At 36.7% G+C, this 14,941-nt stretch overlaps 1 protein-coding gene across 2 annotated transcripts in view; it reads left to right on the forward strand.

Annotated features, from left to right (window-relative positions):
- CFTR (cystic fibrosis transmembrane conductance regulator) overlaps nt 1-14,941 on the forward strand; it is a 215,098-nt gene that overhangs the window by 138,101 nt on the left and 62,056 nt on the right. For both annotated transcript variants that reach the window (XM_027539612.1, XM_027539613.1), the window contains exons 16-21: nt 1,110-1,147; nt 1,588-1,838; nt 4,779-4,858; nt 10,245-10,395; nt 11,521-11,748; nt 14,065-14,165. In XM_027539612.1, the coding sequence (XP_027395413.1) occupies nt 1,110-1,147; nt 1,588-1,838; nt 4,779-4,858; nt 10,245-10,395; nt 11,521-11,748; nt 14,065-14,165 (849 nt within the window). The remainder of the gene's footprint in view (nt 1-1,109; nt 1,148-1,587; nt 1,839-4,778; nt 4,859-10,244; nt 10,396-11,520; nt 11,749-14,064; nt 14,166-14,941) is intronic.

The raw sequence follows: 14,941 nt of genomic DNA on the forward strand, positions 1-14,941 counted from the left end.
TCTCGCTTGGAGAATCCCACGGACCGAGAAGCCTGGCAGGCTACCGTCCATGGGGTTGCAAAGAGTCAGACACGACTTAATGACTAAACCACCACTATATACTATTTAGACTCTAAGACTTCATAATGTAATTTCTTAATTACTGCTAACTATTCTCCATAGTTTTTATGTGATACTGTTAAATGCTTAAGTTGATTATGAAATAATACATAGATTTCTTATAGCAAGCATATTTGTTTCTCCCCTATTTGTTTTTGGTCTGTGTTCATTTTCAAATTTTTTTATTTTGCTTACAGTTTCTCCTATTTTTCTATTTGATTCTTTGTTAAAGTTATTATTGGCCTAATTGCATACTATCAGTCTTATAATTGTGTAAATATTTCTAGTATTATGATTGTGTTGGTATCATCGCAAGATTGTTTCCCCACAGTGTTTTAGGAAATTGGAATGCCAAATTGAAATAGAACAGAGTTCAGATAATAAACAAATGATAGTTCATTTTTTTTAGTTATGGTATAGAATATATGTTCCTCAGCCAAAAATTTCCACCATGAGAAAGCCCACATAGTGCCAGTAGTATGTTTTAATATGAATGCACTTTATTAAAACACTGTGAATTTTTGCCCTTTTGAAATGTTAACCAAGTTTCCTGAATATGTATCTCATCCTTTCTCATAACTAATTGGACTTATAGTTATGAGTCCCTCATAATCATTGTATGACAAATTAAATTATTTATAGCCACCAACGAGATCAATTATCTGCCAGCAGGCTGAGAGTAATCTCTTCATAAGAAACAAACTTTATTACTTAAAACATTTAACTGCAGTGTTAGCTCTTCTGTGAGGTTCAATGAATAGTTCCTGTTGAATGAAGGAGAGAAATGAATAAGTATTTTATTCGGTGAAATTTGAATTCCATTAGCTTAACATGGTCTCACCTCAAATAGTTCCTAGAACAATTATGGCAGCTTTTGGACCCAGGAAAGTAAAGCCAAGGAAAATAAAATTGCGTGTATTTTGATATTGGTCATGATGGAATTAGAGGTGGGTGTGGGAAAAATGGGAAAAGAGGATGGAAAAAGTGAAGTGTGTGTTGTTCCCTTCCAGGTGGCCGCTTCTTTGGTTGTGTTGTGCCTATTTCCGAAGTGAGTATTCCATGTCCTATTGTGGATTGTATTTTGTTTCTGTTGATTATTTGGGTTTTATTAAACATTGTAATTTCTACTCTGCTTCATTTCCCCACAGTAATGTAGTAGAGAATTGAGTTCTTTTGTTTAAAATTGTGTGTGCAGTTTTTGTAGCTCATTATCAATTTTTAAAAGATTTAGTCGTGTTTAGTTTCCATAAAATGCAATAACAATGTTTGAGATGACCTTGCACAGTTAGTATTTGAAATTTTATCTATTTCAGTGGTGGAAAGCTTAGTCTGCTTTCTTGCAATAGTAAGTCCTTCAGGTTAAAGGCATAAATTCTGCTAATGAAATATGTTGTATTTCTTTGGACTCAAATTCAGCATCATTTACATGTATTGGTAATTCATTGGAAAAGTTTGGTTGTCAAATAATAATTTCGTTTTGCTTTACAGAATATTTTTTCAAGACAAAGGAAACAGTACTAAGAGTGCAAATAACAGTTATGCAGTGATCATCACCAGCACCAGCTCGTATTATATTTTTTACATTTATGTGGGAGTAGCTGACACTTTGCTTGCTCTAGGACTCTTCAGAGGTTTACCACTGGTGCATACTCTAATCACAGTGTCAAAAACTTTACACCACAAAATGCTACAGTCTGTTCTTCAAGCCCCTATGTCAACCCTCAACACGTTGAAAACAGGTACTTAACTAGATGTACAAGATGAAGCTGCTGCTCCTCCACAAAGAGGGCCTATAAGTTGGTTGATTTTGTAGTGATAACACTGGCTTTTGCATGGAGGCATTTACCCTTCGTTGAGCTTCCTTATGTTGGGCGTGGGCCTGTCTCGGGTATTATAGGCTCTCAGGTACTGTCACTCTTCATATTTCTGTTTATTAGAGTAGCACAGTTTGTTAGGACATGATGCTGATGGGACTATAGCAGCAGAAGCAGCACCTTCTGAGTCAAATATCCTTCTCTCTTCAGGTATTTGAGCTAGCTCCCTTCTAGGTATCTTGTTGTCAATGTATAGTGCTGTTTAAAAGGGGAGATGATTTGAAGAGATCCAAAAAGCAAAATTCTTTTACTAATGAAGTATTTTGATGAGATAGAGTAATCTAGTTTCATATAACTGTTCAAAGATAATCCCATAAATTCATTCCAGGTTTTATTTTAAATGGGTTGGGGTATCCCAGATATATTTTGAAAATACTTTTGACACTATCATAGAGGTTGGTAAAGGAGTACAAGCTTTTAGTTATAAGATCAGTAAGATCTGAAGATCTAGTGTATAATGTGGTGACCATAATTGATAAGAACTGGAATATTTGATTATAAAGGAAAAAATAATTTCCAAGTCAGAGTTTTAGAGTGATTTGTATCTAAAAACCTCAAGATAAGAATTAACCATCATTTTTTTTCTGGGTAATAACATTTCAGTGTTAATATTCAAGAGGATCTTCCTTATATTTATTCTGAAGCCCTCGTGTGTCACCAAAGTCTTGCCCCATTTGGATATACTCATCACCATGCTTCCATTTTAGAGCTAAGATGTTTTAGACCTAAAAGGGAATGTCCAATTACCTTCATCCAGTGATTTCATTTTTTTTTTCAATGGGAGAGCTGAGCTCCAGAGAAGGTAGGGGTTTTACCCAAGATTCTAGCAGTGAGAAACAGGCAGTGAGATATAATGGAAGGAGCATGGGCATTGTTTGAGCTCTGTCTTGTCCTCTTAAGGGTGATCATCATGGGCAAGTTACTCTTCTAAGACTTACATCCACATCTGTAAAATGAGAAAAGGAATTCTTATCTCAAAAGACCATTGTGAAATGAAACAAGGTCATCACCTACTGGCCATTACATAGCCAACATCGGGTCAATGCCAATTACCCACTCTTATTCCCTTTCTATTGTTTCCCATCTGAAATATACTAAGCACCAGAATGATGTTTTTTTTTCCTTTTTTTTACCAAAGTGAGTTTCATTTTCTACACAAAATAAATACCATAGGCTACTCCCCCCACAATTTTTTATTTATGAAAAGGTATACAAATATGATTGATTAAATATGCTAAATAATGTATCATTAGTAAGGACTAGGAGATAGTGACAGAAAATAAGCATTGGATAATTCCTACATAAAGCTTTTTGCTGAGGGCTCAGATTGACACAAAATAAATGTGACATGGTCCCAGTGACCTCTCAAAATTTGCAGTCTAGAAAAAAGAGATAAGACATGTGTACAAGCAACTATACAACGTGTATATAATTATTATAACACAGAAGTGCTGACAAGATATATCAAAGGTATTCAGTGTGCCCAGAGGAGGAAGGGATTAATTTGAACTGGTGCAAACATTGATGTGTCGTTGCCAGAGAGGCATTTTGAATAGGGCCATGAAGAAGACAATATTTTTTAGCAAGTAGAGATGAGGGGAAAGGGTTTTCAGGCAGAGGGAACCATATGGAAAGTGCAAAGAAATAGGAGAGAGTAAAGTGTGTTTAAAGAATAAACCAGATTGATTGAAACAGAATGTTTGAAAAGAGGAAGCTTGTTCCTCGGGTGACTTAAGGTCAAAATCATGGAAGTTATTAAGTATTAAACTAAGAAATTACGACTTTATCCTGCAGTTCATGGGGGAGGGTACATGATAAGATTCAATCTTATCAAAAACAATCTGTACAGTATTATTATACTTTATTTGTATGTCTAACTAACCCCTAGGCGATGAATTCCTTAAGGGCAAGGAGCATTGGCTGATCCACGTCTGTTATCTCAGTGCCTAGCATTGTGCCCAGTGCCCTGTAGACACTCCATGTGTGACATTGTTTTCACTGAAGGAAAAAATGATCAGACTTACAAATGTGAGTCTGTAATTTAGAAGACAGGCTGAAGTTAAATTGTCAGTGAAGACGGTAAAAAAGGAGAACATGGCCAAAGAGGGCCACATGGTGGGCAGGGAGGGTTTGAGAACAGGTTGTGCTGAGGTGTGTCAGAAAGGTGTGGAAGTTGAAAATTAGGGAGGCTCTACATTACGAAATAAGGGAATGATGAAAGCACAGCCAGAAAATTATCACAAAACTCAGGCTTGTAAGTGTGGAATTATAGTAGTAGAAGGGTGCCTGTTCCTGACGTAATTTGTGATAGGGCTCTGTTAGAGACATTGGGCTTTGCATGAATCTTACAGCAATCTTTATTTCATAAAAGTTTACAAGTAGAGACAAAAATTTGAACACAGAGTTATTTAGAGTCTTTGTATAAAAAGTTTCTTAGAATCCTTGCTGTTTGTTGTCATTCAGTCACTAAATCATGTCCGATTCTTTGTGACTGCACGGACTGCAATGCATCAGGCTCCCATCCTTCACTGTCTCCCAGAGTTTGCACAAACTCATGTCCATTGAGTCGGTGTTACCATTCAACCATCTTCTCATCCTGTGATGCCTCCTCCTCCTCCTGCCCTCAGTCTTTCCCAGCATCAGAGAATCCTTGTAGAACACTGAAATTGTCTATAGCCTTATACTTCTGATTATATGTTCATTTGTATTTGAGTTCTGAGTCCTTCTGCTATGATCCAAATTTATCAAATTTTGATATATCTTTTAAGATTACTAGTTTTTGAAGAATGTTTCTTTACCTTGCAGGTGGGATTCTTAATAGATTCTCCAAAGATATAGCAGTTTTGGATGATCTTCTCCCTCTTACCATATTTGATTTTGTTCAGGTTTGTAAAAATAAGTATTATTAAGTGACTTCACTTTGTTGCACTTTTAAAAAGTATTTAGAAAAATTATAAAGAGTAAATTCTTGCTTATTTTTCATTTGGTTAAGAGTTTGAACCGTGTCTAGTATATGAATCTTTTCAATATTAAAAAAAAATCTTCAAGATAGTCATAAATTTAGTAAATTCAATAATAAGTCAAAACTGTTTACCTGACCAATGTGTGCTGTTGTGCTAAGTTGCTTCAGTCATGTCCAACTCTTTGCAACCCCATGGCCTGTAGCCCACCAGGCTCCTCTGTCCATGGGATTCTCCATGCAAGAACACTGGAGTGGGTTGCCATGCCATCCTTCAGGGGATCTTCCCAACCCAGGGATTGAACCCAAGTCTCTTACGTCCTGCATTGGCAGGTGTGTTCTTTACCTCTAGTGCCACCTGGGAAGCCCTTACTTGACCAGAACCTAAGGCAATTCCTCATTTAGATATAATAGCTCTCTACTTAGAAGTGATTTAAGACTTATAACAGACTACTTTCCCCCAAATCACTGTCCATGAAGTGTGACGTTTTTGACACTGGCATCACCTTTGATAGAAGTCACCTACATTCAGATGGCCTAGGTTACAATGATGATCAGTTGGTTTCCTGGTGGGCTATAGTTTCACCCAAGCTCATCCATGAACAACTTTGGCACAGATGGCTAGTTAGCAGTCTCACAGTAAGGACCATAATGCTGGGACAGAAGTATAGGTAAGTTTTCAGGCAGGTGAGGGAGGAAGGAAAAATTCAGGATTAGTGAGGATTATCCCTGGGTTATAGATCTGAAGGCATCTCCAGCACAGGCTGACTCTGAGCATGTGTCCTGGGATGGGAAGACTGATGGTGAAATGGAGCAGGGAAGAAGATGAAGGTGACCTAGGGGTAACCACATTAGGATTCCATTAAGTGATAGAACTTGAGTGTTGTAAGTTGATAACCTTGGCTATTGAACCAGGTTTGAAAGCAGATTCCTGGCTGGCTTGGGTTGAGCCTCAGGGAGTAAACGACAAAGCAGTCTCAGTGACCTCCTTGGAGATAGTTGGAACAGGATGCTACCCATCTCGGGATGAGTGGCCCCTTTCTCCTCATCCCCCATCCCTCCTCCCAATCCCACCACTGAGAACCTGTGAAATAAAATAAAGGCTGCCACTTTTGTCTGTATATACAACAATATTGGCAGGTGCACAAAAACCAGATTGCCAGTTTGCCTCATCTGAAATGATTGGCACAGCCAAACACATTAACCATTCCAAGTGAACTTTAGTATTTTGAGTTTCCTTCAGTTACTCTGTTTAGGGATATAACTCAGCAGCTGCTGCTGGAATTCATTAAAAAAAAGCTTTGAGTTCATCATGTAAAGAAGTGTTGCCCATGTCTTTAATTTCTGGACATTTCTTCCTTGTTCTATGCTTATAAATAACCGGACTGAAATATAATATTAAATCAGTTAAAAAATGGAACGTGGACATCCTGACATGATTGCAAAAGGATTCGTGAATGTTAGCCCTTGCTAATTTTTTCTTTAAAAACTTTTGTAGCCTGCAGAGTATTTTCTGAATCAGTGTAAGATTGATTTCAGAAATCCTTTGGGAGAGTTTCTTTTTGAACATGTATTTTATGCATTAGCACTTTTTGACACATGTGATGGTCTCATCCTTTCTCTTACAGCAATTTGAATAGTTTCTGCTCAACTTCTAGTGTTTTGGGGTTCACTAGTCATTGCCTCATAAGTGATTGGGCAGGGTTCCTTTATGTTGATTTCCCTATTTTGTTTAGAAGAGGCTCTCACATTATGGAAGCATGATATGGAAATCAAATACAATAAAAATCTGATTAATTTTGATTTTATTAAAAAATGCATGCATTAGAGAGGTCCTTTAACTTGTGAGGTCTGTTGGTTATACTTATGTTCAAGTTAATGAAATTCCTTTCTAGTCACATTTCAGAAACAGGTTTTTCACAGAATAAGACACACCTATGAATTTCTTTTTTCCAAAAAAGTATAATTTATACTAACTCTAGTTCTTAACATTTGATAATATTCTGGGAAGTTTGCTTTCTGGCTTGGACATTGTATAGTGAAAATGAAAGATCCAGATTCTGTTTTGCAAATAACACTATTTATTTTACCTTGAGTAAGACACTTAATCTCTAAGGATCTCAGGTTTCTAAAATGAGGAAGATGTCTGATGATGATCACTTTCAGTACCAAAGTCATATGCTTCAGATTGTCATACTGGAAATGGATCATAATGTGACAAATTTGAACTTGAAGCCACACAGAAAAAAAATGTATCCTAGCATCCTATTTATATCTGTGAGCTTCCTAGGTAGCTCAGTGGGTAAAGAATTCACCTGCAATGCAGGGGACGTGTGTTTGATCCCTGGGTTGGGAAGATCCCCTGGAGGAGGGCATGGCAACCCACTCCCACAGTGTTCTTACCTGGAGAATCCCCATGGACGGAGGAGCCTGGCAGGCCACAGTCCATAGGGTCACAAAGAGTCGGACACAACTGAGCACACGTAGAATTTATCTCTATGTTTGAGTGCCAGATTTTTTTTCATGAAACAGAAGCCTGTACATCTTAAAATGTGCAAATCTTCTCTTTTCAACCTCAAAACCTTTAGGTTTTTTTATTTCTTCTGTCTTAATACAGTGAGCCCTTCTACTTTGATCTCTGCTGTCTTTTACATCTTTCCCCCCCTTATTCATTCTGTTAATTCCAATAATCTGTTACTTAAAAATTCTCAAGGGCTGTCAATTACGAACTAAATTGCAGATCTGGTGTTCATTGCCTGGTTTTAAATAGATATTTATCAATCAGTCAGTTACTTAATGCACCTTCTAAATGGTTTTGAAGTGATCCTTCATTCTTATCATCTGCTCCAGTTATGCAGGCAACAGCATGTGCCCTTCTGTGTCAGGAATACTTTGAAGCCATTTTTGGTGGATGAAAATGGTGCCTTGCAGGTTTTATAGTCTGTTGATATTTTTTCCCCTAGAATTTTAGGACTTTGATAAGCTTGAATGGGAATTAAGATCTGTGCTCATATTTCCATCTTGTATTTAAATCTATTTATTTATTTTGCTGTCCTCTCTTTAATACCCCTGGTCTGGTATGACTTGTTTCTTATTCACTACGAATTACAAGCTAGGACAGAATTTGAAGTTTCTTTGTGTAGTTAGAATACCAAGGCATATTAAACTAGTGCCTTTAGTTTTGCATAAGTGCTAAATTATTACCTTCTGACCTCAGTGCCTAAGGATGACTCCTTACAGAGCAGATTGAGTTGTTTTCCTCAAAGCTTAGACTTAGTTTTTCACTTCTCAGTTAGGGCTATATTACAAATGATTATAATCACTGGAAGTCTACCTTGTGACTATTTCATCACTTCCAGTTGTTCCCACCTTCTCCATTATTCTCAAACCTTCTATTGTATTGGTTGGGTCGGCTACACAATTCTTCCTGTTGTATTGTAACACAGTTACAATTCATTCCTAAGAATATCAACCATATCAGCAATAATTTAAAAAACAATGATCACTTTCCCCACCCATTGTTATAACACAAAAGCTCCGGATTGGAATTAATGGTAAAAATAGCAGCAGACAAACGAACATAGTGCTCTTTACAATTGTCAACAGTAAACAGATGAACAAAGCCTGATCCTAGTGAAACAGCTGAATGTTTCTGTGCTGCAAATGCAACAGTATTTATCTTTCAGACATACTGGTGTTTAATACAGTGGTCCATTTAACTTAAAATGTAGTTCCTAGTAAATAATGCTTGGAAGTTAATTTTTCTGTTTTTTTTTTCCGTAAGACTCTCTTTCTGAGAAATGCATATCCTCAGTTAAAAAACTGAATCCTTTGCATTGATGAAGTCTTGTCGTGTAATAACTAGGGTGATTGAGGCTTTCTCATTGTACTGGTGGCTCTTGTAGGGCAAGAGCAGAAGAGAGGACTTTCCTTAAATTGGCTTTCCTGATAGCTCAGTTGGTAAATAATCCGCCTGCAATGCAGGAGACCATGCTTCGATCCCTGGGCTGGCTACCCACTCCTGTATTCTGGCCTGGAGAATTCCATGGACTGTATAGTCCATGGGGTTGCAAAGAGTCAGACATAACTGAGTGATTTTCACTTTTACTTTCCTTAAATTATTGTCGTCATATGCAGTTGGTCCAGGGTCTGGCACAGCAAAGATTTTTCTGAGTATTTGTTGAACAAAAATGAGTGAAGGGCTGGTACTGTAGAATTTGATGATGGACACATTAGAGGCATTTTCTCTATTAAACCTATCATTGAGATATGATCATCTGAGGCTTTAGATGAAAATAGCAACCCATTCAAAGAAGATTTATGCAGATGTTACACCCTCATTCATGTTTCCATCTGCCAAAATGTTCTGTATTTCTGCATCAGCTGGAAAGTGTATGTGTCACCCATGGGAGCTGGTAGAGAACTGGATTGCTGATTGTCAGATAGATGTTATGATAGGTTTATTTTTCAACCCTTATAGTGACAGTTACTTTATACTTTATTCACATGGGTTATTAGGGAGCAAATGCTGGCAGATTTTTTTTTTACTTTTTTATACATATGGATTTAGTGTCACTTGGAAATATAGAATTTAAGCCTTTAACTTGATCTGAAGAACACCAGTGTAATCAACTTGTTTCTGAGACTGCCCACATGGCTTCACTTTTGGGGTGGATAATGTGAAGAACTATCTCTAATGAATGGGCTTGACTTAAACACAAAATTAATTTGATAATACACAAGAGAAAAAATGATCTGATTTCAAATTAAATCAGCCCTACCCCCAAAATCTTCCTTTTGTTTTTGAGCATCAGGGTCATCTTCAGTTGTTTTAAGGGCCAAGAACAAAAACAGTAAGTGGAGTAAAATTCAAGTATAATTTTTTTCAATCTTAAATGTTAATCATCTGGATTCAGAGAAATCAAGTAGCTTACCTAGATGACCATTCATACTAAAATTATTTTAAAATAAAAAGTTTATTTTAAAAGAAGCCCAGGCAAGAAAAAATTACATTCATTTAAAATTTGTCATACAACACTTTAAAGGGTATAGGAAGTGAAAATATACTAAGATACAAGAATACCATGTTTTCTAAAATATTATTATGAGCAACCTAAGCAATTTTTGGAATTTTGATAGAACTTATGAAAAATGTGCTTTAATGTGACCACTTTCCCAGTAGAAAGATACCTTCCCTGTCTTTAAAATGGAACAGAGCGTGAAAACCTTGTTTAGAAAACATTGGTAACATACCTTGTCCCTTTGCAACATGGAAATATTTACTTATCCCTGTGTTGTCTTTGATCCTACAGTTGTTATTAATTGTGATCGGAGCTGTGGTGGTCGTCTCAGTTTTACAGCCCTACATCTTCCTAGCTACAGTGCCAGTGATAGCGGCTTTTATTCTCTTGAGAGCCTACTTCCTCCACACCTCCCAGCAACTCAAGCAGCTGGAATCTGAAGGTATGGTACAGCTAGTGACATGCCCACAAGAGCTACCTGTGGATATTTATCTGCAATGCATCTAGTTTTCAAAACGTTTTTCCTGTTTTTAAACTTGCATGATATGACAATGAGTTTTAAAAATGTATATTTCAACTTTGATTCAGGGCCATTTCTGTACATTCTCATCATATATACCTCTCCTGGTTCTTATATTTTGTTAATAAATAATTTTTATTATAACAAGTAATTAACAAATAGCAAATTTATTAATAAATAGCAAATTTATTAACAAAACTGTTATTAAATATTATTTTTGAGAATTTGACCATTGCCTTCTTTCAGATTTAAAATGTAGTGTTAAACCACAAACTCTGCAAAAAAATCTAAGTATGTAAAAGGAAACAGTAAATTATAAAACACATGTAGATTATTTTTATGAATTAATGACTATGTGACTTTATTTTGAATTTAAAACGAGTATATGGAGTCTTAGGAGGCTGGATGTATATGATATCTGTTCTTAATTCTATAAATTAAAAATTGAAACCATAGTGCCACTATTTCTAAAGGTTTGTCTGTGTTCCTAAATGAGACTGGACAAAGTTCTTTCCAGACACCTTTGCTTTCTCTCCAGGGATCTGCCTTTTGGTGCACACCCAAACACTGCTTGAACTCTTTGGAAAGCTCATTGTTCAATAACAGCCTTTGCTTAGGTGCATTTTCAGGGGAGATATTTCCAGTGTGCTTCTACATTGAAGGTTATTTGCTAAATTAAGTCACACAGACTTTCTTAATTGAGGCATTGAATGAATTGTCTCAAAAGAAAAACATTTTCAGCAGTGATTAATTTAGGATTAGTCAGATAAACAATACCCAGTGGTAGCCAAGGAATATGAATTAATAATGGCAACGATTTTATAATAAGTTTCCATCCACGGTAACCAAGTTAAAAAGGAAGGTAACTCATTAAAAAAAATAACAGATTGCATCTATTCAAAGTTTGAGTCACAATGAAAAGCCTTTCCAATGATGTCCATTGTTTGATTACTTGTTTGATTACTCATTAAGTTAATGTTTCGAAAGTAATAATTTGCATTATGTATTTACATGACTTACATTGTTCTCTATGGAAATATTTCACAGGCAGGAGTCCAATTTTCACTCATCTTGTTACAAGTTTAAAAGGACTATGGACACTTCGTGCCTTTGGACGGCAGCCTTACTTTGAAACTTTATTCCACAAAGCTCTGAATTTACATACTGCCAACTGGTTCTTGTATCTGTCAACACTGCGCTGGTTCCAAATGAGAATAGAAATGATTTTTGTCATCTTCTTCATTGCTGTTACCTTCATTTCCATTTTAACAACAGGTACTATGAACTCAACTGTTCAGCTAAGCATTTAATTTAAAGCTTTGTCAGCCAGTAAAATGCTGCATTCATGTAAGTTAACATTTTTAGGTATCATTAAATAGATTTTTTTAGTTTATTAATCAAAAATGTGTTTATTGTTGAATGAATGATTTCTTTGAATTAGAGCTGTATGCAGTTGAAAAACTTAGATAGATATATTTCATCACAAGTAAAATGAAGACCTATATAGACAAGTGAGCTCTTCTAATGAAAAAAGTTGAATTACTGAGCTTTAAGAAGTGTTGAGATATATATGTTACAGTGGATGAAGATTCCGAGGGACTGCCAAACAGAACAGAATTCTGTTCAAACAAAATGAAGCAAATGTTGGAGAGTTCCAGGAGGGCCTTGTGGGCAGAAGGCACACTGCACCTCCATGGGAAATGGAACAGTCATGGAGAGTCATACTCAGAGCTTCCCATCTCTGGAGGCCAGATGCCAGCCATGCCCATTCCTTTCTGTGGCCACTTCATTCATTTCTCTTTCTCTAAAGACTGGTTTGGCTAATGTGCCAGGGCTGTGCAACAGGGACCTGGTATGGCCTTTCCAGTCAGGGCCCTTGAGTAAACAGCTGAGTTCCTCTGTCCAGTTACCAAGTATTGACAAGAACAGGGAACAGGCTTATATTGGTCCACCTGCAGTCCCACAGGTGCTGAGAGAGGAGTGGATTCCTCACCTTCATCGTTCCCTCAGCCCAAGGCTTTGGGAAATGACTCTGCAAAAGGATTCAAGGGGGCAGGCAAATCCTTAAGTAAATCCTTAGCAGTACAATAGTTTGGGGCAACCTTAAAACAAAATAAAGTTTCTTTTGTGGTTCAGAATTAAACAATTTTTTAATTAAGTTATTTGAAACAGGATCCAAGAGGGCTGAATGAACAAGGATTTGTTAACAGCGAAATCACACCAATATATCATGTGCTCTAATGTAATGATTAAGGATCCGATTGAGTCCTGGCTTATTAGGCATGATAGAGCGTTCAAGAACCAGTATCGCCCAGGACCTATCCATGAAATCAGATGCCCAGCCGGAGTGAATGTTAGCCACACAGCTAGTATCAACCCTGCCTCTGCTGGTCTTCAGCTGTGGTGACTTGTACACTTTAGTCAACTACTCTAAAGCCCTCATTTTCCTCATGTGTAAATAAACATTATAGTGCCTGTTTCATAAGTTTGTGGTGAGTATTAAATGTAATAATTTGTGCAAAGCACTTACTGTAGTGCCTAGTCCATAGTAGGTACCCAAAAATTTTATGTTACTTATTATTGTTATTATTTTTAAAATTTTATCTTACTCTCATCTTAATATTCAGAATGAGTAATGTATTGGGCCCTGGATAAATTTTACCTGTTTAAAATAAGTGATTTAGTACTAAAACCACATACCTGCTGTCTGTGGTTTATCTTCTATTAGAATAATTATGTAAACAAAAATTTCAATTCATAATAATAGGATGACTTATTTCTCCCAATTTTCGAGCCCTAAAATTGTTTTATCATGCATTACAGCTGCAGGGATTGATTATCAATTAGGACTTGATAACATAAATTTATAACAATTTAAGGACATTCTTATTAGAAAAACTTTAGGGCCATGAATACAGAGTATTTGTAAATTTTAATTAGGGGTCCCTTCTAGCCCTTAAAAACTAACTACTCTAATTAAGCATTTGAGTATTGTTCTTCCTATCTGAACTAATCAATTTTTTAATTCAAAAGGCAGTCTTCTCTTTTTCCAAATGGCAGACCCATGAGTTCTGACTTCTCCATGAAACTCTTAGTTCTTTCTTCCCAACAGCATCTTATTGACAGAGATAAGTCCTCCTTACGAAGACATGAAGCACATCTAAACATCTTTTGGATGCTGCTCACACACCTCTCTCCTGCTTTTGACTTCTTTGTAGAGGAGATTATTCAGACACAGAAAGTCTTTCCATTGTAGTCTTTGAAGATATTATTACTTACAGAGTAATAGTAGAAGAGATTAAAAATAATATTACCCAACACCAACATCGCCTTCAATATCTGAAGCATTAAAAAAAAGGGCAACTCTTTACTAATATGCAGTCACTCTTTGATTTAAAACATTGGTTGAATACTAACAGGGCATATTATCACTAGTGATGCATGCTTTGGGGAACTGAGATGAAAAATGGTTTAAATTGGCACAGAATCTAAATGTAAGTTTAACATAATCTGTCTTCTAAGTATACATAAAGCAGTTCACAGAAAAGAGAAGTAGCCTAAAGTATGTTTATATATTTTTTCCACCTGTAGGTGAAGGAGAAGGAAGAGTTGGGATTATTCTAACTTTAGCCATGAATATCATGGGTACATTGCAGTGGGCTGTAAACTCTAGCATAGATGTGGATAGCTTGGTAAGTATTTTTTTTAACTTTTATGAAAAAAATTCAGACAAACCAAAAAGTATAGATAATAGCATAAGGGATGACTATATACGCAACCCCAGCTTAAGAAATAAAACACTGCAGATGAGTTGAAGTTCACTGTTTGTATCTCTTATTAAACCCATATCTCTTCTTTCTTCCATATAAATAGCCACAGTCAAGATCTAGTGCTACTATGAACATTCTTGCAGTTCCTTGCCTAGGATTTTTCTAGGATAGACACCCAAGAGTGGTATTGGTGGGTCATAGAATTCACCCATGTTCAACTTTGCTGCTGCTGCTAAGTCGCTTCAGTTGTGTCCAACTCTGTGCGATGCCATAGACGGCAGCCCACCAAGCTCCCCCGTCCCTGGGATTCTCTAGGCAAGAACACTGGAATGGGTTGCCATTTCCTTCTCCAATGCAGGAAAGTGAAAAGTGAAAGTGAAGTCTCTAGATGGTGCCAAATTGTTCTAAGATCCATTGTACCAGATTATACTCCCATCAACAAGAATATAAGAGGGGACTTCCCTTTGGTGGTTTCCTGGTAGCTCAGATGGTAAAGTGTTTGCCTACAGTGTGGGAGACCTGGGTTCAATCCCTGGGTCGGGAAGATCCCCTGGAGAAGGAAATGGCAACCCACTCCAGTATTCTTGTCTGGAAAATCCCATGGAGGGAGGATCCTGGTAGGCTACAGTCCATGGGGTTGCAAAGAGTCGGACATGACTGAGTGACTTCACTTCACTTCCCTTTGGTGGTACAGTGGC

The sequence above is a fragment of the Bos indicus x Bos taurus genome, chromosome 4 (genome assembly GCF_003369695.1).
Source record: "Bos indicus x Bos taurus breed Angus x Brahman F1 hybrid chromosome 4, Bos_hybrid_MaternalHap_v2.0, whole genome shotgun sequence".
Classification (NCBI taxonomy): Eukaryota; Metazoa; Chordata; class Mammalia; order Artiodactyla; family Bovidae; genus Bos; species Bos indicus x Bos taurus.